The sequence below is a fragment of the Ailuropoda melanoleuca genome, chromosome 3 (genome assembly GCF_002007445.2).
Source record: "Ailuropoda melanoleuca isolate Jingjing chromosome 3, ASM200744v2, whole genome shotgun sequence".
NCBI classification, from domain to species: Eukaryota; Metazoa; Chordata; class Mammalia; order Carnivora; family Ursidae; genus Ailuropoda; species Ailuropoda melanoleuca.
The window spans coordinates 139487576-139510180 of NC_048220.1; the positions used below are offsets into that span (position 1 = coordinate 139487576).

The 22605-nt window shown below is 40.8% G+C and overlaps 1 protein-coding gene across 2 annotated transcripts in view; it reads right to left on the bottom strand.

Moving 5' to 3' along the window:
* MARCHF6 (membrane associated ring-CH-type finger 6) overlaps positions 1 to 20871 on the bottom strand; it is a 79545-nt gene extending 58674 nt beyond the window's left edge. Inside the window, exon 1 of one of the 2 annotated variants that reach the window (XM_034657087.1) lies at positions 20620 to 20871. In XM_034657087.1, coding sequence (XP_034512978.1) covers positions 20620 to 20638 — 19 coding nt within the window. In that variant the 5' untranslated portion in view covers positions 20639 to 20871. The remainder of the gene's footprint in view (positions 1 to 20619) is intronic. The other variant, XM_034657088.1, reaches the window with a different exon arrangement.
* Positions 20872 to 22605: the final 1734 nt, after the last annotated feature.

Sequence of the window (22605 nt, forward strand, 5' to 3'; positions counted from 1 at the left end):
TCAAGCTAGCATTTTAACTGCACCGAATTCAATACCTGCACTGGAGCTGAGATTACCACAACCGCCGGCAACCGGACTTGCCCTGCAATGGACCCCCTCCTTAAAGGATGTGAAATGGTCTCATTCAAATATAGGCTCTCAAAAAAGTCCAGTGTTATTTTTCATCACTGCTCTCCCAGGTCTCAAGTAGGTAATCTGAACGTCTACTGCCTTTCTTGGTTGCGGAAGTTAATCACCAAGCTTTATGGTACTGAACCTGGATTCCTGGTCACCCTGGTCGCCACTGTAGGCACTATGACTTGTACCTAAAATAGCTGACAGGTCCATGGGACATGCAACTGACCTAGGTTATCTAGAATCACCAGAGCTGCTGGTGCCTGTGGGCATCAATTAGTTCCAATTACCACAGTTGTCTACGTAGGAGCAGAACAAGCACTTAAAGCCATTTGCAACATGACCACATCAGCCACTTGCAACATGACCACATCAGCCACAAATGCTAGGATGCCTGTGGATTAACTTTAGAGACAGGCATGTGGTAGTGAGGGATTAATCAGGTAGGGTGGTTTGGGTGCAAATGTGGGTGAGCTGGTGCAGACATAGGATGAAGAGGTCCCACACTGTCCTGTCTCCCCAGCCAGCTCTCAGGCGGTTGCAGAAGTAGGACACAGCACCAGAAGTGTGGCAAGGAGTGTCCTGCATCAGGACACAGTATAGAGGAAAGCAGCTGAGACACTGTCACACTCACACAAATAAGGGTCACTATGCTGCCCTTGAGAAGCAAGGTGACTGGGCACAACTGCTGCCAACAAGATGCAGGGACAATGGGGGATATCCACATGAATGCGAACACTTGATGCCAGTGGGCTCATCCTGTGATGCGGCCCAGGCCCACGACGGTGGCCCAGCCCCAGGTGGCACAAAGGAGCTATGGGGAGGACCATGCATTGGTCAGACTGGGGGAAGGGGGAAACCTGCAGAAGGCATAGTGAGGGGGAGGGAGGGCGTGTGCACGAGACACTGATCTTCAGAAGACCACGTGCAATAACAAGCCAACAGAGCTAAGCAAGCACAACAAATCTAAATCAACTCCAGGGCTCTGCGTAACACAATACGGAGTACTGGACTCATCCACCTCTGCAAGGTTGAAACCATTTTCACTGTAACACTACGACTTTGCCTTTTACCCTCATTATCTTGCCAGGGTACAGTGGAGTTTTCCTGATGCTACATAATGCAACTGATTAAATGCAGCCAAGATGAAAAAAATCCACCAGCCTCCCATTAAATCAGACATTTAAGAGATTTGCAAATATAAAACAAATCTACTCTTCTCACCCAATATTTTGGGTTTGAAGTATATAGTTATTTCTTTGAAAAAAACCGTATTAACATATAACAGGGGTGTTAAATGAATTAATACTTCCAAATTTTGTTTCATTTTCTAAGGGCAAATGAAATCTCTTATGAGTCTTTATGTTTTTAAGAGTGTGAAGGACCTGAAGCCAAAAAAGTTCAAGAACTACTGCTTGGGTTTTTTTGCTCGTGAAACTTTTGAAAAAAATCAGAGAATAACTATGGTTCTCTCAAAATACACAAATAGACAAAATTTTCATTATTTTGTAAGGGGTTTCACAAGCCTCCACTGATTCTACAAAAGAAAAGAGAAGGGAACATCAGACTTCTCAACTGCCTTGTTTTAGAACCACAGAAATTTTTTACGTAATTATAAAACAAAATTATAGCAAAATGGAAAATAAGCAACCCCTAAATCAAAAACAAAATACACAAATGAACAATATGTATTGTGTGTGTGTGTGTGTGTGATAAATATATTTCAAGATTAACCACAGAAAATAACTAGTTTAGAGACTTTAAAACAGTAATATGATCATACATCCCTAGCAGGCTATATCCTAAGACAGAAGGAACTGCAATTAAATCCTAAACAGAATTCAGTAATCATGGTGTGAAGAACAATAATACTGATAATAAATTTTAAAACTTGGGAGGATAAAGCCAGTAAGTGGTATGATGGTGGTATTGTGGTTGTGTGTGTATTCTTTAAGTGATCTCTTAGAATACATAAGTATTTACAGATGAAAACATTTCATCTGGGATGTGCTTTCAAATGATCCAGGAGAAGTGTGGAGATGGGAGAGGGAAAGGGTTGAGATGAAAGAATTATCAGCCATATGCACTTTATTTGTTGAATCTAGATGCTGGTTATTGGAGGTTACTGCATTAGTCTATTTCGTTTTTAAAATTTTACATAAAAGGGGCGCCTGGGTGGCACAGCGGTTAAGCATCTGCCTTCAGCTCAGGGCGTGATCCCGGCGTTGTGGGATCGAGCCCCACATCAGGCTCCTCTGCTATGAGCCTGCTTCTTCCTCTCCCACTCCCCCTGCTTGTGTTCCCTCTCTCGCTGGCTGTCTCTATCTCTGTCAAATAAATAAATAAAATCTTTAAAATAAATAAATAAATAAATAAATAAAATTTTACATAAAAGGGGCACCTAGCTGGCTCAGTTGGTGGAGCATGCAACTCTTGGGTCTCAGGGCTGTGAGTTTGAGCCCCACATTAGGTACAGAGATTACTTTTTAAAAAAAACTTTAAAATGGGGAAACATTCACTCATTGGAAAAACAAATATTGTTAAAATGTCTATGCTACCCAAAGCAATCTACATATTCAATGCAATCCCTATGAAAATACCATCAACGTTTTTCACAAAGCTGGAACAAGCAATACTAAAATTTGTATGGAACCATAAAAGACCCCGAATAGCCAAAGCAATCCTGAAAAAGAAAACCAAAAGCTGGAGGCATCACAATTCCAGACTTCAGGCTGTATTACAAAGCTGTACATCAAGAGAGTATGGTACTGGAACAAAAACAGACACACAGATCAATGGAACAGAACAGAGAACCCAGAAATGGACCCTCAACTGTATGGTCCATTAATCTTTGTCAAAGCAGGAAATACCAAATGGAAAAAAGACAGTCTCCTCATGAAATGGTGCTGGGAAAACTGGACAGCAGAAGAATGAAAATGGACCAAAAATAAACTCCAAATGGATGAAATACCTAAATGTGAGACAGGGATCCATCGAAATCCTAGAGAACACAGGCAGCAACCTTTGACCTCAGCCATAGCAACTTCTTGCTAAACTTGTCTCCAAACGTAAGGGAAACAAAAGCAAAAATGAACTATGGGGATTTCATCAAGATAAAAAGCTCTTGCACAGCAAAGGAAACAGTCAACAAAACTAAAGATAACCTATAGAATGGGAGAAGATATCTGCAAATGCCTTATTAGATAAGGGGAAGTATCCAAAACCTATAAAGAACTTACCAAACTCAATACCCCAAAAACAAAAATCCAGTCAAGAAGTGGGCAGAAGACATGAGCAGACATTTCTCCAAAGAAGACATACAAACAGCCAACAGACACCTGAAAAAATGCTCAACATCACTCGGCATCAGGGAAATACAAATCGAAACCACAATGAGATATCACATCACACCAGTCAGAATGGCAAAAATTAACAACTTAGGAAACAACAGATATTGGCAAGACTTTGGAAAAAGGGGAACCCTCTTACACTGTTGGTGGGAATGCAAACTGGTACAGCCACCCTGGAAAACAGTATGGAGGTTCCTCAAAAAGTTAAAAATGGAGGTACTCAATGACCCAGCAACTGCACTACTAGGTATTTATCCAAATGATACAAACATAGTGATTTGAAGGGGCACCTGCACCCCAATGTTTATAGCAGCAATGTCCGCAAAAGCTAAAATATGGAAAGAGCCCAGATGTCCATGAGCAGATGAATGGATAAAGAAGATGTGGTAATATATACACAATGGAAAATTACTCAGCCATCAAAAAGAATGAAATCTTGCCATTTGCAACTACATGGATGGAACTAGAAGGTATTATGCTAATAAGCAAAATAAGTCAGTCAGAGAAAGACAAATACCATATGATTTCAGTCATGTGGAATTTAAGAAACAAAACAGCTGAACATAGCGGAAGGCAAGGAAAAATAAAATAAGATGAAATCAGAGAGGGAGACAGATCATAAGAGACTCTTAACTATAAGGAACAAATTGAGGGTTGCTGGAGGGTTTGTAGGTGGGGGGATAGGGTAAATGGGATGTAATGAGCACTGGGTGTTATATGCAACTTATGAACCATTAAATTCTACCTCTGAAAATTAATCAACCAATCAAATCAAATCTTTAGGGGCACTTGGGTGACTGAGTCCGGTAAGCGTCTGACTTTTTTTTTTTTTTTAAGATTTTATTTATTTATGTGACAGAGACAGAGACAGCCAGCAAGAGAGGGAACACAAGCAGGGGGAGTGGGAGAGGAAGAAGCAGGCTCATACGGAGGAGCCTGATATGGGGTTCGATCCCATAACGCCGGGATCACGCCCTGAGCCCAAGGCAGACGCTTAACCGCCATGCCACCCAGGCGCCCCAAGCGTCCGACTCTTGATTTTAGCTCAGGTCATGATCTCAGGGTCATGGGATCAAGCACTGCATCTAGCTCCACACTGAGTGTGGAACCTGTTTAAGATTGTCTCTCCCTCCTCCTCTCTCTCTCTCTCTCTCTGCACCTCCCCAACCCGCTTGCATTTGTGTGCTCTCCTTCTCTAAGTAAATATATAAAATCTTTCAAAAAAATTTTTTTACATAACAAAACTTTTAAAAATAAGCCATGGTTAAAGATGTAATTTACAAATATCACAGCTGAACTTTTATTGTACTGACACTACCAAGTCCAATTTTATCAATGAAGTTCTTCAGCAAGAAGGCTTAGTATGTGATCTAAGATGCGTGCACATGCGCACACACACAAATTTGAAAACTCATGTTAGATATTCTTATTTCACAGATCATGTTTTTAAAAATGTGATAAGGGGTGCCTGGGTGGCACAGCAGTTAAGCGTCTGCCTTCGGCTCAGGGCGTGATCCCGGCGTTATGGGATCGAGCCCCACATCAGGCTCCTCCGCTATGAACCTGCTTCTTCCTCTCCCACTCCCCCTGCTTGTGTTCCCTCTCTCGCTGGCTGTCTCTATCTCTGTCGAATAAATAAATAAAATCTTTAAAAAAAATAGATAAAATAAAATAAAATAAAAATGTGATAAAACTTTCACTGGCCATATCTTCATCAGGGGAAGAAAGCAGAGTAAGATTTAAATAGGTCTCAACATTCCTAAACGCCTCTTTGTGTGCAACCAACAACCAAATTCTAATTTAAAACCATTTAATCTAAATGACTTTAAAACAGAATTTGGTCCAAAAAAATATCACTAATCTCTTTTGCAGTACTAACCCTGTTTTTTTCTCACATCATTAAGATGTGACTGAGTTCAAAAGCACCTCATGTATATTACCCTAAATGGAAAGGTGATAAGCCCTACCTATACAATACTTGTAAGGCAAACATTTGGCTGTTTAGCAGGCCCCAATCCCTGCTTAGACTGTGCCATGGGCATAGTCATACCTTATTAGGAAACTGGAAGCTGGGAAAAGCTGCCAAAAGTGAAAGGCTGCACCTGCTCTCACTCTATAACCTCAACTAAATTTCCTTAGCTAGTCTGTGTGTGGACAAGGAAGGAATGGAAGCTTCTTCCCTGCCAATCCATGTTCCAGTAGAAAACTCGGAAACAAACCGTAGGTATACAGAGCTAAACATTTTTTCTGGAAGGATACATAAGAAACTATTAACAGTTACAAACTCTGTGGATCAGTTTGGGGGAAAATAATACACATACTTTATATGTGTATAATGTCTACAGTATATATTTGTGTAGTATTTTTATAAACTTATGTTCAAAGACATGTATAAGAATGTTCATAGCAGCACTATCCCATAAAAATACCTCCAAAATGGGGGCAGCTGGATGGTTCAGTCGGTTGAGCATCTGACTCTTGATCTCTGCTCAGGTCTTGATCTCAGGGTTGTGGGTTCAGGCCCCACACTGGGCTCCACCTCCAAAATGGAAACTACTAAACTGTCTATCAACAGCAGAATGGATAAATTTTGGTATATTCACACAATTGAACACAATATGGCAATGAGAATGAACCAACTACAACTACAACCACAATTTGGATTTATTGCATAGTGATGTTTAGTGATGAAGAACTCACACACACACACACACACACACACACACACAAAGAACACCTATTCCACATGTAAAAAGTTCACAAACAGGAAAAACTAATATTTATTATTAGAAGTCAGCATAGTTGCCTCTAGAGGAAAGAGGCAGTCAAGACTACAAGAGGACTGAAGAGAATGGCCCAAATGAAATCGCCACACTTCTCCCTATACCTCCTGCCAAGTACAGCTAAAAGCCCAGGACATTATACATGAAGAAAAAGAAGACTCTAAAAAGTGAAGAAAAGGCAAGCAGCAAGGGAACTGGTGGCCCAAGGAATCACATCCAGTGAGTTCTCTGGGTTTGTTTTGTTTTATGTATGCTAGGGACTGATGGTGGAGGTGGAGAAGCTGACAACCTGAAAACACCAATGGGAACAGACAAACTTCTCCCAAAAAGCCAAAGACCAGGAAAGAGGCAACCTAGCAAGACAGGAAATTATCAGACAATAAATGCCTCTGAAGACCAGCCAAATACCACAGGGAAAAAATACGGCCCCTACACCACCTCTGCCAGCCAAGGCTGAGAGGGGAGCAGATCTAGATTAGCTAACTCTATTTTAGTTACTGAGGCCCAACTAAATTATCAATCAAATTAATGAGGAAATGAGGATTAAAACACAACCACCAATTACAAAAGAGTATTCTCTTTGACTTGCTCATTCTTTCAACTTGGTTGTATGATCCTTTCTTGAATGTTTTATTTTTTTCACAACTTAATGTCAATATTCTATACAGATTTTCTATCTACTCCTCCAACTTCATTATAGTCTTCCATTTGTACAGTAGGCTGCTCCCTCTGGCAGAACACATTACACCACTGAAATATAAAGATAAAATAACTAGGTAGTACAGCAGCTAATGACTAGTAAAGCCAACACTTCTGCATTTTACCAAGTTCTCTCTTTGTGAATTTTCTAAGTCCTTTGTCCAGCTTACGAACTGGGCTCTTAACAATAAGAAAACAGTCCAAAAAAAAAAAAATCAGCAAAAGATTTGAACAGATACTTCACCAAAGAAGGTATACAAAATGAAAAAATGCTGAGGTCATTAGCAAAGTGAAGTTAAAATCACAACAGGATGGTGATGGTTGCACAACAGTGTGACTATATTTAACGCCGGTGAATTGTATGCTTAAAAATGGTTTGTTAAATTTTGTTATGTATATTTTACCATAAAAGAATTTTATGGTATGATACCACTACAAACTGATTAAAATGACAAAAAGGAAAAAAACCCACTCTTACCATATGATGCAGCAATCATATTCTTAAGTATTTAACTTAGTAAAATGAAAACTTATGCTTGTACAAAAACCTGTATGAATTTGTATAACGGCTTCAATCATAATTTCTCCAAAATGGAAACAATCAATCAAAGCATTCCACAACTGGAGAATAAACTGTGGTACATTCAATATTCTTTTCTACAACAGAATACTATTAAGCAATAAAAAGGAATGAAATACTGATACATACAACAATGTGAATAAATCTCAAATGCATTATATGTTAAGCAAAAGAAGCCAGACTGGAAAAGCTACATTCTAGATGATTCCATTTATGACATTCTGGAAAAGGTAAAACTACTAAGACAGAAATATATCAGTGGTTGCCAGGGAACAGCAATATCTGAGAGGTGGCTGAACTAGTCCATCCCTTCAATGTGCTGGCTACATGACTATGCATTTGTCAAAGACTCATGGACACGAACATCAACAGATGGATAAAGGATATATATACATGATGTGTGTTTAATTATAAATATATGATGTATATGTGTGTATTTATATTACACTTTAATTTTAAAAAGACTTCCTAAATACTGTCTAAATAGACATATAAGGGGCGTCTGGGTGGCTCAGTGGCTAAGCGTCTGCCTTCGGCTCAGGGCGTGATCCCAGGGTCCTGGGATCGAGCCCCACATCAGGCTCCTCCGCTGGGAGCCTGCTTCTCCCTCTCCTACTCCCTCTGCTTGTTTTCCCTCTCTCGCTGGCTGTCTCTCGGCCAAATAAATAAACTCTTTAAAAAATAAATAAATAAATAGACATATAAGAACAAATGAGAAAGGATAATGACATGAAAAGAAATTACTGTTCCCTTCACTAATGAAGTTGTATACTGAAATGTATCCCAGCAAGCACATTAATTTCATGGAGCCAGATAAGAATTAATGCTGTGGGGCTGTGGAGGAAATCATCAGCACTGGACATCAAGTATTTCTGGCATTCCATGTTCTGGATAAATAGTAGGACTGCACTTCCCTACCACCTCTGAAATTAGACACGGACATGCGACTTGCTTCAGTCAATGAAATAGAAACTACAGTGATGTGTATCACTCCTGGGTAGAAAACTTTGGGAGCTAATGAACACAATACATCACACTGCGTTTTCCTGCCTCAGTGATTGCAGAAGCACACCCTAAGATGGAGCCTCCATCAATCCAGGTCTCCAAGTGACCACAGCAGAAGCATCTTCCCCCGCCTGTAGCAGACATAATATTCCGTGAGAAAAGGAACCTTTTGTTGCTTTCTGCTGCTGAGGTTTGGGGGTAGCTTGTGACAAAGACATAAATTAGCCTATCCTGTTTCATAAAGGGTTTTAGCAGCTTTAAGGTGGGGGTGGGGGGACTAAAACAAGCACAACTACCACCAACACAGACATCAATGAAAGAATAGACCTATCTTGTATAGGAACACCAATCCCACCACCCAAAACCTCAACAGAGTAAAACAACCAAGGTTATAAAAGAAGAATGTCCACAAAAGTGCAGCCTGAGACAGTTCTGAGGTAGAACAAGGTTCCCACCAGATTTACATGCAGTAAAATTACAAATCTCGCTCAGGCCAAAATAAGAGCATTGCATTTTACTTTTTATGAATGCGTATCAACTTAAAAACAGTAAAGCAAAACTCTTCCCACTTTTCTTTTCTTTTTTTTTTCCCCCTCCATCACCCCAGGCTCTTCCTGCTTTCCAAAAGCAAATTTTTCTGTTTAATCCTGTGGTAACTTTTGTTGCTTTATTTGAATACCTAATACCTCCACAAGGCATACCTTTTAAAAGTTCCTAGCACAGTGCCTGGGCTCAATAAATATAAAGGCGGTTTTTTGTTTGTTTGAATGGAAAATCTCATCCTTAGTGACTGAGTAAGGAGACTGCCCAGGAAACGGGGGGGGGGGGGCAACTAGTAAGAGTAGGTTCTCAAGTTGGAACCAGCTGTTAGAAGTCAACATCCATGTTGGTTTGGCTCATGCCATCAGTTTTTCTAGCCAACAATTCAGCTCACCAAATATATCCTAAGTACCGACTATGAAAAAAAGATGAAGAAAACCCTAACAACTTTGGGTATATGTCATAATTTTTAGGGCATTATCTACCTTGAAAGTTTTTCCACATTAGATTTCAAAGTGTCTCTACATTCCTTCTGGTAATAATCCTTCTGATGATAATTCAATAAAGGATTGTTAATTATTAGCAGTAGACTTTATTTTTCAGAACAATTTTACATCTACAGAAATCTGAGAAGATAGTGCAGTGTTCCCATACACACAGCACCCAGTATCCCCTATTATTAACATCTACATTAGCAAGGTACTTTTGTTAAACTTAATAAGCCGATATTCACACATCATTAACTAAAATCCAGTTTATTCAGATTTCCTTAGTCTTTACCTAACGTCCTTTTTTTTTTGTTCCAAAATCCACCTGACATTTAGTTGCCATGTCTCCTTAGCTTTGCTAAGACAGTTTCTCTTTGCTCTGGCAGTTTTTCAGGCTTTCCTTGTTTTTGATTACTTTGGTCATTTTAAGGAGTACTGGCCAGTATCTTGTAGGATGCCCCCTATCAGAATTTGTCTCATGTTTCACCCATGACTAGAATGGGGCTATCGCTTTGAGGGAAGAAAAGGTCAAAGGCAAAGTGCCATTTTCATCGCATCATATCAAGGGTACACCATTAACATGAATTATGACAGTTACTGTTGGCCTTGATTCATTTGGCCGAAGTAACAAAGGATTTTAATATCTGATTACCAACAAAAATTTTTACAGTTAGTAGCTATGATGACCGTAAGTAAATATTAAGAATATATGACTGAAAAACATTACTCAAAATGTCTGCAAATAACCTACATACCTAAAACCAGGGGAGTGGGTATCTAAATTGGGGTACACTCACTACACAGAAAATGGAAAAATGCATAATGTTAAATAAGCAAAGCAAAGATAAAAAATGAACAGAATACACATGTACTTCCTACTAGGTAAAAACATCAAAATAGCCTAAAAGAGAAAATATGAAAAAAACAGCCATTAGAATTGGTCAGATGAGAACATGGGTGATTTTCCTGCCTTCTTTCCCCAAAGTTTCTAGTGCTTCATTGCTACTTTTACAATTACAAGAAAAAAACTACCTATAAAAAAATACGCATGTGGGGGCGCCTGGGTGGCACAGCGGTTAAGCGTCTGCCTTCGGCTCAGGGCGTGATCCCGGCGTTACGGGATCGAGCCCCACGTCAGGCTCCTCTGCTGGGAGCCTGCTTCTTCCTCTCCCACTCCCCCTGCTTGTGTCCCCTCTCTCACTGACTGTCTCTATCTCTGTCAAATAAATAAATAAAATCTTTAAAAAAAAAAAAAATACGCATGTGCTAATTAGGTCTTGCAAACATAAAGCCGCAATTCTATACGTATCCCAAAGTTTAGTTATTTTCATATCTCTCCAGATTACTGGTAATTACAAACTTAACATTTACCTGTACTGTTGCTCCTGGAAGCCTGAAAGCTACATTTTTTTGGCCTCTTTGCTGACTAGGCTTGAGTTGCACTGAGTCAACAAGAAGCACTTTTGTGGGAAAATTTTCTACTTCTGGCTCTAAAAACAGCAGTGGCAGCTAACTGCAGGTGCTTTGAACTCCTGCAGTAGTTACAGAGATCATGGTGGTGATTCTTTTTTCTTTTTCAAGTTTTATTTAAGTAATCTCTACATCCAATGTGGGGCTTGAACTCACAAACCCGGGATCAAGCATTACAAGCTCTTCCAACTGAGCCAACCAGGTGCCCCTCCCCGCCCCCCCCGTGTGATTCTGCTAGGAGCAGTGGGCATCTGCAAGTTCAGCACAGGCAGTGGCTCCAACAGTTACCCGAAGGGTGTGCCAGGTATCAACATATTTCACCTCAGTTCCAAATTTGTCCTTCAGGACCTGTCCAGTGATAGGAGAATGAACGCAAAACATTTTTTTAAAACAAATTTGTCAGTACAAGGTGCTGGAGGGACAACACAGGAGGAAGGACGGACGTGGTTTTCTGGCTCCTGCTGCACTGTCACTAGGTTAGTCATAATGACCACCTTTTCACAACCCTACTGATAAGAACCCAAGACACTCCAGGGGCGCCTGGGTAGCGCAGTCGTTAAGCGTCTGCCTTCGGCTCAGGGCGTGATCCCGGAGTTCCGGGATCCAGCCCCACATCAGGCGCTCCTCTGCTGGGAGCCTGCTTCTTCCTCTCCCACTCCCCCTGCTTGTGTTCCCTCTCTCACTGGCTGTCTCTGTCAAATAAATAAATAAAATCTTTAAAAAAAAAAAAAGAAAGAAAGAAAAAGTACTTTGTACAATTCTTCAGAGTTACCAGCTGAACTAGCTGTTTTTGTTTTTGAAACATCATTTTTACCATGGCTAAAAAAACTGAAAAAAACAAAAACAAGTCATTCAGACAGATCTGAGTAATCTTTCCTTAGTTGCATGCCTGTGTTGGATTAACAACTGATTTGATAGATGTTTCATTGTTAGATTAGTTTTATCACAAAAGAATGAAGTGAGCCTAGGAGCCAAGGAAAACAACTGACAATATTTGCTGCCAATGATAAAAATCAAACTTTCAAGAAAAATTAGGATTTTAGAAAACTTGTATCCACCACAATGAGCATGACAGCATCCCCAATACCTAAAAGGCTTTTCAAGATGAGACAGGTAGTGATGTTAATAAATGTAAGCTTTTATAATACACATGAAATGTGTCAACATTTGGAAGATCTGCATAACTCAATGATCGAGTATCTACCAAAAGACCAATACCTGATGTTACAAGACCATGCATGAGTGTAAAAAAACAAAAAACAAAAAACAAAACAACCAATGGATTTTTAAAAATAGCTTTACTGGGGGAGCACCTGTGAGGCTCAGTCGGTTAAGCATCTGCCTTCTGCTCAGGTCACGATCTCAGGGTCCTCTGATCAAGCCCCACGTGGGGCTCCCTGCTCAGCAAGGAGTCTGCTTCTCCCTCTCACTCGCCTCTGTGTGCACACTCTTTCTCTCTCTCAAATAAAATCTTTTTTTTAAAAAAATACGTTTACTGGGGAATCAAAGACATGCAATAAAATGCACTTAATGGGTTATCACTTGATAAGCCTATCAATGATAAAACTGTCACCACAGTTAAGATAATGAACATATCTACCACCACCAAAATTAACTCAAGTCCCTTGATAATCTCTCCATCCCACCCTTCTCTCAGTCCCATTCCTAGGCAACTATCAATCTGCATTCTAGTACTATGGATTAATTTGTGTTTTCTAGAGTTCTATGTAAGTGGGACATACTCTGGCTTCTTTTACTTATAATTATTTTGAGATTCATGTATGTTGCTGTGGGTATCAACAGTTCATTTCTTTTCATCACAGACTACTATTCTATTGTATAGATGTATCATAATTTGTTTATTCATTCATTTGTTGAAAGGCATTTGGGTTGGTTCAAGTTTCAGGATTTTACAAATAAAACTCACATACAAGAGTTTGTATGCATTCATTCCTCTTAGTAAGTCCCTACCAGTATTATGGCTGGATCATATGTCAATTACACATTTCACTTTTTAAGAAACTACTACAATGATTTCCAAAGTGGTTGTACCACTTTTCATTCCAGTAGTATGTAAAAGTTCCTGTTGTTCCACATTCTGACCAACATTTGGTATGGCCATACTCTATAATTTCATTCATTCTAATAGGTATGTAGTGATGATATCTCATTGCAGTTTTTTAACAGCTTTATTGAAATATACATACTATAAAGCTCAACAACTATACAAGTCAAAGGCTTTTGATGTATTACAGAGTGATGCAACCATTACCACAATCTAATTTTTTAACATCATCATCCCAGGGGGGCGCCTGGGTGGCACAGCGGTTAAGCATCTGCCTTCAGCTCAGGGCGTGATCCCGGCGTTGTGGGATCGAGCCCCACGTCAGGCTCCTCTGCTATGAGCCTGCTTCTTCTTCTCCCACTCCCCCCTGCTTGTGTTCCCTCTCTCGCTGGCTGTCTCTATCTCTGTCGAATAAATAATAATAAAATCTTAAAAAAAAAAAAAACAAAAAACAAAAAACAAAAAAAAACATCATCATCCCAAAAAGAAACCTTGTAACTATTAACAGTCATACCCCATTCTTTCTCTTTACATAGATTTGCCTATTTGAGCCATAATTTGGATCACATAAAATGTGGTGTTTCCTGACCAGTTCCTTTAACTTAGCACAATGTTCATGAGGTTCAACGAAGTTATAATATATACCAGTATTTCATTCTTTTGTATTCCCAAATAACATTCCACTTTATTTATAGATATATTTTGCTTATCCATTCATCAGTTGATACACAGTGGGGTGTGAAGATATATTTTGAACTCTCCTAGGTATATACCTCGTAATGGAAATGCTGGGTCATACGGACTGTAACTTTTTGAGGTTAACCAACCACACTCTATTTTACATTCACACCAGCAATGAATAAAGGTTCCAATTTCTCCACATCCTTGCCAATACCGATTATCTATCTGTAGTTTTGATTATAGTCATCCCAGTGGGTGTGAATTATTTCACTGTGGTTTTGATTTGCATGTACCTGATGACCAGTGATGCTCAGCATCTCTTCATATGCTTATTAGCCATGTGCATATACTCTCTGATCAAGCGTCCAAATCTTTGGGCCTCTCTTAAACTGTGTCATTCGTTTTCTTATTGAGTTTTGAGAGGTTTTTTTTTTTTACATACTCCAATAAGTCCTTTATCAGATAGACATTTTGCAAACATTTTCTGTGGGCGATCTTCACCCTCTTAACAGTGTCTTTCAAAGAGCAGAAGTTGTGAATTTTGATGCCATCCAATTTATCAATTTCTTCTTATACAGATCATCCTTTTAGTGTTATAGCCAAGAAATCTCAGCCTAACCCAAGATCACAAAGGTTTTCTCCTATATTTTCTTCTAAAAGTTTCATAGTTAGGTTTTTTATTTAGGTCTAACATCCCTCTCAGTTAATTTTAGTATATGGTGAAAGGTATGGCTCAAAGTTCATTTTTTGCCTATGAATAGTCAATTATTCCAGCACCATTTGTTGAAAAACTATACTTTCCCACGGAACTGCTTTTGTACCTTGGTCAAAAATCAACTGTCCACATATGTATAAGTCCATTTCTGGACTATCCTGAGCCATCAAACCAATGGATTTTAATTTAAGTTGATTAAATTTTTAAAAGGTGATGTATATGCTTTCAGATGTAATACAGCTTAAAGAAACTACCACTTGTTGAATTTTAGCATAGTATCAAAGGACATCAAAAATTACCTGAAAATACACCTCCCTTTCTCAAATTATCTGTGTAAAGCCCAACCTTCTTCATACACTTTAACAAAAACATATCGCAAGAGTAATTGCAGGGGCAGAGATGTGAATCCAATGGTCTTCTAACAATCCAGACATAAAAAAGATTGGCAAAAAATTAAAACAATGCTACTCTTCTCACTAAAATTTTGTCTTAGAAAATACATTTATCATTAAGTTATTTTTGTTAATTTGTACTGCATTTAAAGTTCTGTTTTCATTTCTAATAGAGTAAAAAGACATTCTCTACATAAACAAAAGTCCTATAGGTCTTCAGCATTTAAAAGTATAAAGGAATCCCAAGAGCAATGGTCTTCAAACTGGTCCTGCCTCTAAGGAACTTTGAAATGGCTAAGAACGGGGGAAATGAAATTTACGCAGGAAACACACTTGACACGTGGCCTAAGTACATAGCAGGTATTTGATATCTGATAAATGGAGAAGAAGAAAAAAAAAGACAAGGAATCTCCAAATCTTTTACCTCAAAAGTGCTATAACAGAACTTTACACTGAAAATACTAAATCTGATTGTATGTAAATTATACCTTATTAACCTATCATTAAAAAAATACACAAGTGGGGGTAGGGAAGAGAGAGAGAAAAGTAAAAAAGATTATAATGAAGTTGTTACAAGAAATGAACATACAGAAAATGTTTCGATGTCTTCAAGCCTTCAAGAACTCACCATGTCTGTTAGGCACCGAATAGTGTTGTTTCCACCAGCTCACCAAAATTCACGTGAGAGAGAGACAGAGAGAGAGAGAGAGAGAGAGAGTGTGTGTGTTTATTAGGAAAAAAGCACGCAAGCATAACTGGGGGAAAGAGCAGAGGGGGAGGTAGAAGCAGACACCCCTCTAAGCAGGAAGCCCAGTGACACGGGACACGGGGCTCAATCCCAGGACCCCTGAGACCTTGGGATCACGACCTGAGCCAAAGGCAGACCCTTAACTGAGTCACCAGGTGCCCCACCAAAACTCATATATTGATGCCCTAACTCCTAGAACCTCAGAATGACTGTATTTGCAGACAAGATCTTTAAGGATGTAATTAAATTAAAGATAAAGTCATTAGGGTGGGCTTAATTCAACATGAGATGCCTTTGTAAAAAGAGATTAGGACACAGTCGTGCAAAGAGAGAAAACCATATAGTGACAAAGGAAGAAGACAAAAATCTGCAAGCCAAGGACAGAAGCCTCAGAAGAAACCAGCCCTGCAGATACCTTGATCTCAAACTTCTGGCCTCAAGAACTGTGAGAAAATAACTTTCTATTGTGGAAGCCACCCAGTTGGTGGTACTTTGTTCCGGCAGCCATTACAAATACAATATCCAAAACTGAATTTAACTCTTCCCATTCAGAGCTAATGAAACTAAACGAGAAATCATTTTCAAATCCTCCTCCCTATATCACCTCATCAATCACTATATTCTACTAATTCGACCCTGATCTGTTGTTTCTTTCTCATTCTTTCCACTTCCACTGCCTGAACTTAAACTGCTGTAATATCTTGCCTTGCCCACTGCAATAGCATTCTAAAATACAGTCTGAATTAGTAAGTTTTCCCTTGGGGTCTTATTTCCTGTTCTCTTTTTAAGAACTCTTTCCATTTTACCTGTTATTATAATAAAAATAAGCGATCTTCACGTCCTTACAGGAGAGAAGTAAAGCCCAACTAAAATAAGCCTGGTCTGGAAGAGAATACCCAGGTAGCCCAACATTAATCACTCACAGCATTCTAGCCTAGAAGGTATTCATTCTAGTTCAACAGTGGAGGAGACAACTTTTTGCCCCATGATCTCTTTGACCTCACATCTTACTTACTCTTCGCCCAACTCTTTCACTCCACACAGCTACACAGGTCTCCTGGTTATTACTTAAACATTCCTGGCACACTCCCATCTTAAAGATTTTACACTGGCTATTGTCTCTGCCTAGAATGCTCTGCCCACAGGGTATATCTAACTCCCTCTCTTACTTTGCTCCTTCTCAGTGAAGCCTTCCTTCACCACATTTAAAACTGCAACGCCATCCTCCTATCCTGGCACTCCTATTTCCTACAGATTTACTGTTCTCCACAGCATTTATAACCTTCCAGTTATGCCATATAATTTATTTGCTGTCTTCCCTTCCTCCCCTACCAAGCCAAAAGAATGTAAACTCAATGAAATAAGGGATTTTGTCTATTTTGTTCCCTGCATAGCCCAAGTGCATAAAATAGTGCCTGGCCTGTAACAGGTGCTCAGTAAGCATTGTCAAATAAGTGCATGTCCGCTTGGTGGTCATAAGCATGCCAGAGCAGTGAAAGTTGATCCATGGTGAGAAGAATGAAGCAGACATGTCTGAAAGCAGAGATGAAAGACCATGTGGTTCTAGAAAGATGATAACTAGCTGTCTGGTCCTGACAACTTCCCATCCTTCTAACTCATTTCTTCCAAATCTGTGTCACCTCAGGTTTTACCATAGTAAATACAGAACATGATCAACAGCAATACATTTCAACTCCATATCTTCCCAGTATGTCTCATAAAGCATAAAGAGTAACTGCTTTGGCACTCCATAAAATATTACTGATGAGATTTTGTATTATGTTTTGCTAGAGTAAGGAGTGATTTAGCAAAAATTTTTTAAAAATCAGGTCTGTATCACTGGACTGAAATGAGAACACTTTACTATGGCAAAATGTATTTAATATCTTCATGAGGGTTTCATACATCAATACTTGCTTGCAACATCTATTCCAACAGTGTAGTGTTTTTCCTTTTAAAAAATGTATATCCCTGAACAAAAGATAGATTTTTTTTTCCTGAAACTGAAAAATCTCAGTGCATTGCAGGATCATACTCCTAATCCATAAAATGAAGCAGCTGCATACCTAAGGTATCCTCTGAAGTTTAAAGACTTGATGATAACAGTTTATAAAACCTATCTACACTCATACAAACTACATACAAACAATATAAATGATTCATTTCTCCTGTGTAATAAGAATGGATTATAAACCTGTTGATTTTACAAAAATAAAATTTAACGCACCAAACACTTTTTAGAGATCTTTAAAATCTAGCAAACACTTAATATGAAGAGCCAAAATCCATCTGGAAAATAACCAATTTTCTAACAGAATTCTATACTGTTTACTACAAATATAAACCATTCTGAGCATTATAATATAATATCACATATGGTACCCTGGAGAAAAGCAAGACAATATTTTTAAGAGTGAGAAGAGTTACACTCTACTTGTATGGTTGGTATTTTAATAACATTCTTAGTCTGTTGGTCAGAAAAAAATAGAAAAGTAAATAACATCGATGTTTTTAACAATAGGTGGCAATTTTTTAAATTTAATTTCATTTCATTTTTACTAAGTCTCCTACCCCAAAAAAAACCTGTTTCTTTTGTAATCAGATAAAAAATCCATCTGCATTTTTTCAATTTAAGAAATAATCTGTAATAACCAATTTAGCAAATAGAGCAGTTGTTTCCAAGCTGTTCTTCACTTTATCATGAAATCCTCTGTAATCCTCCCTTTCCTTTCAATGTTTTATCAAGTTAAATTTAAATTTAATTTTGAAAATTTCAGAAGTCTTCTGATTTGGAATTTAGCAAAAGTTAGCATGAGAAGTATTAAAATTCACTTTCATTTCATGACTAATAGTTTCATGAAACAAATGCAAAAAAAGGTTCTGTCAAAATATGTAAATGATTCATCCTATAAAGGGAGTGACAAAAATAAGTTATTTTATCTATTTTAACCATAGGGTCTGACAGACCCGAGCCTGAATCTTACCTCTGACCTTGCTCCCTGCACGACCTTAGGCAAGTCACTAACACTACCAACTCTCCATTTCCTCTCCATAAAGAGTGGATACTGCCTACCTTAAAGTACTGAGAGAATCTAATGAAATGTGTATAAAATGTTTAGCAAAATAAACGCCATACACATGTGCTCAAAGTTGGTTACTTCAATAGGAAACTATTCAAGTCAATAAATAAAAATCATTTATACCTTACTCTGATCATAATTTTACAAGGAAAAAAATGTTTAACCATTAGAAGTACACTGAAAATCTTTCTTTCATGATTCCATATAAACTCTGATATGCTGCAATCCCTGAGTTTCCACTAACTACAGCACCGTAAGTGTACGCAAGTACTAAGTGCCCAGGCTTAAAGAATGGAATTTAATATAATATGCCAGCACACATCGTGATAAATAAATAAATACTTGCCTTACTAGATTGAGTCATTAAAATGTGAATCCAAAATGACCTGAAATCTATGCAGATGGAAATTTGCACACAGGGACCATCTGTCAAAAACAAAGTAAGTCCTACTATTTTTTCCAAGGGAGTCTCCTGCAGCGACCAGCTTTCACTCACTGTGTATAATAAACACAACTGAGGCATAATGAAAGGAAAACTATTTGTAATCAGAATATCTAGGTTCAAATCTCTTACTTGTGTGTGAAACTTGGACAAGCTGTTAAAATAACTAAGCCTGAATTTCCACATCTGTAAAAGATATTACTACCTACCCATCCGCTGTGGCTACTATGAAAGATCAAATATAAATGCATGTGAGTATGCTTTGTAAACGGTCACACACAAACGTCATTACGGTTGAGGTTCTTATTATCTAAGGAAAGACTTATTTAAAAAATGAGAAATCGAGTCTATCAACCCATTACATACACAGACAACATCAAACTTGTATTATTCACTATTGCACACCATGGCAGTATTCCATGATTTTCATCTAAAACCACCAAAATCGCGATCCATTAAGATTGAAAGACATATCCCCACATAAATACACCCAAGGCATAAATGTATCTTCACTGATAACCAAACCATCAAGAGACAGGTTAATTTACTAATTTCCTCTACAGACTCACGAAATTATTTGATAGATTCTGAAAAGATAAAAGCGCTTTAAAATAACCTACCTTCGGTGGATAAGCAAATGCAATTAAATACTCAAGAGATGTTTAGACCTTATGTATTCAGTTTACAAGGGTTAGCTTGTTCCAAAACAACCATATCCGAAACACACGCACCCACAAAACAAAGCACAGAAAACCCTGCTTACTGGTGTCAGGGATTCAACACAAAACAAACTACACCAAAACAAAAGAATTCTAAGCAACCTCCCTCCTCCTGATAACCTCTTTGGACCTTACTCTTCCACGTTTAGTAAACAAATTATTTGGAGCAGGGACGCAGAGGGCAAGGTTCTTACAGGGCTCAGTCCACTGCACTCAGCCGTCACCTGGCGGGGCATTTTCGCGAAGTTTCAGAGTCAACAAAGAAGTTTTGTTGTCAGGGGGGTAGGGCCTGCACAGCAGCAAAAGGCGAAACGACAACAAGAAAGACAAAACCGGGTGGGGGAAGGGCGTGCAATACGCCCCCATACTTCGAGCAGCGACCACTGCGTGTCCCCCCAGGACTAAGGGGACGGAGGGGGCAGGGAGGCCACGCCGGCCCCGATTCCCGCGGCCCGAAGCCCTCGACCCCGGCGGGTCCCCGCCCTCCGTGCGCACGGGCGGGAAACGGCGGGGGGCGCCGAGGGGTCACCTTCCGCTTCCCCCCGCGGCCCGCCGCCCCTCGCGCCGAGCGCGGCGGGTAAACGGCCTCAGGCGTCGGCCTCATCGCTGTCATCGCGCGCCCCCGCCCCAAGGGGAGGCGCCCCCAGCCGCGCCGCCCGGCCTGCCGCCTGCCTCGAGTTCCGCGGCCGGGGCGCGGGCCTGGCCCGAACCCGGGAGCCGGTGCAAGGGCGCGGGCGCCGCCGCTTACCTTCCTCGGCGGTGTCCATCTTGTCTGGGGGAGCGGCGGTGACGCAGCCGCGAGGCTCCCGCTGCCGGGGCCGGAGCCTTCCGGCCGGGGCGGGGAGGGAGGGAGGGGGAGGAGGGAGGAGGGAGCGGAGCCGGGCCCGGGCAGGTGCGTATGCTCAGGTGCGAGAGGAAGCGAGAGGAAGGAGAGAGGGGGAGAGGGAGAGGGAGACAGGCTGACAGAAAGCGGACTTGAGAGGGGAGGGGGGAAGGGCGGGGAGAGCGGAGCGGAGAGGCCGGGGCGGGGCGCCGGGCGGAAGGGGCGGGAGCGCCCCCCCCAACGCCGCTGCCGTCACTTCCGCCGCCGGCAACCGCTCGGGCGGGGAGAGCTGAGCGCGGGCGGGGCTGTGAGCCCACGGGCTCCGGGCCACCTCGGTCTGGTAGTGGGCGGCGGGGCGGAAACCTAAGCAGGAGCCGATCTCTGGTGGCACCGAGGGCGGCGACAAAGGAGACGCAGAGGCGGGGCGGGGGGGAGAGCAGCGTGAGGAGGCGCCTGGCGGCGAGGCGACGAGCGCAGCGAGGGCCCCGGCCGGTGCACACGACAGAGGCCGGTCCCTGGGCGGTTTAGGGATTCTCTGGGTGAAAATACGGGCTCTGCGCCCCGTCCCCCACCGCCGCGGGATGCTAGTGCCGTGTGTCTGGAGTGGGCCCAGGAATATGCATTTATGTTCGGCACCCGGATAGTTCGGGTGCACGTTTCGAATAAGTACTGAAACATCCCTGAAATGTAAGAAGACGCACACTAACGTTGCCAAAATCCTCCCAGGGAGACTTCTGCATTTGTTTGGAAGGACTTCAGTAAACCACTTAGGCTGAGAATTGAAATACCCACCTCTAATAGAAATCGGTTCAGCGGCGAACAGGGCTTGGTATAGTGAATTATGGACGCCTACCTGGCCAGAGCTGACCTGCTTCGGCCTTAGGAGAGGCTGACCTCTGCCTCCGTCAGTAGTCTACCTTTCCTCACTGACATAAGCTTGCTTTTTCTTTAAATGAAGATCTATTTAGAAAATACGGTTTAGAAAGGCCACCACCCTAGAATCGCCTGAGTAGAAGCAAAGATGTATCTAAACCCCGCCCCCAAATATTTTAAACAATATGCACATGATTTGCTGAAATAGATTCTCTAGCAATGTCTTTTCCATCTGTGTGACTAAAGGAGTTGGAAAGACCCCTCTTCCAAGCCTCCTAAATCAGAATGATTTAGAATAAAAATAATGAACCGGAGTCCAAAAAGAGAGCAGCCCTTGAAAACTAATGTCACTGATTTGACTGATTTCACTCACGTTACCCAAGGCAGGAAGGCAAATTCTTCTTGACACGATAATGGAGACCCACTGATTTCAAGGGCTGAGCTTTAGAATTGATCCCATGTAAGCTTGTACTTAAAAATGTTGTTACTATCTCCCAAGAAATTGCATTTGAAGGAGGCTCATTCCCCAACCCCTATCCCTTCCACCCAACCCCAACAGAAGCTCACACCCCTGTAGGGCCTGTGGCAGAGCACTTCTCCCTGAGCTCAGACCAGGGGCACAGTTCAGGACCACCAAACCCAGTCTCATGTTGTATGGCATAGGGGGAGGGATTATGTGAGACAGACTTTGAGATTTGCTGAAGGAAGGACTGGTAATATTTCAGGGCAGGTGTATAAACCTCAGGGTAGCATTGCTGGGGTAGGACTGGAGGGAAATGTGTGTATGTGGTGAGGTGGAGGGCTCCCTCTTGTCTTGAAGTGTTTTACTTAGCGATGCCCCAAAGCATTACTTGTAGAATTGAGAATTGCCCCAACCTTTTTTCATTTAGCCTTTGGAAGTTAAATATAAGAGTAATAAACCAACATTGGTTGAATCCCTGCTGTGTGCCAAGCACGGGTCCTCGAAACAGCATTCTAGGATACATAAATCAGTCACACTTGTCTTGCTGGCCATTGAGGAACCCCACTAAACTTGCA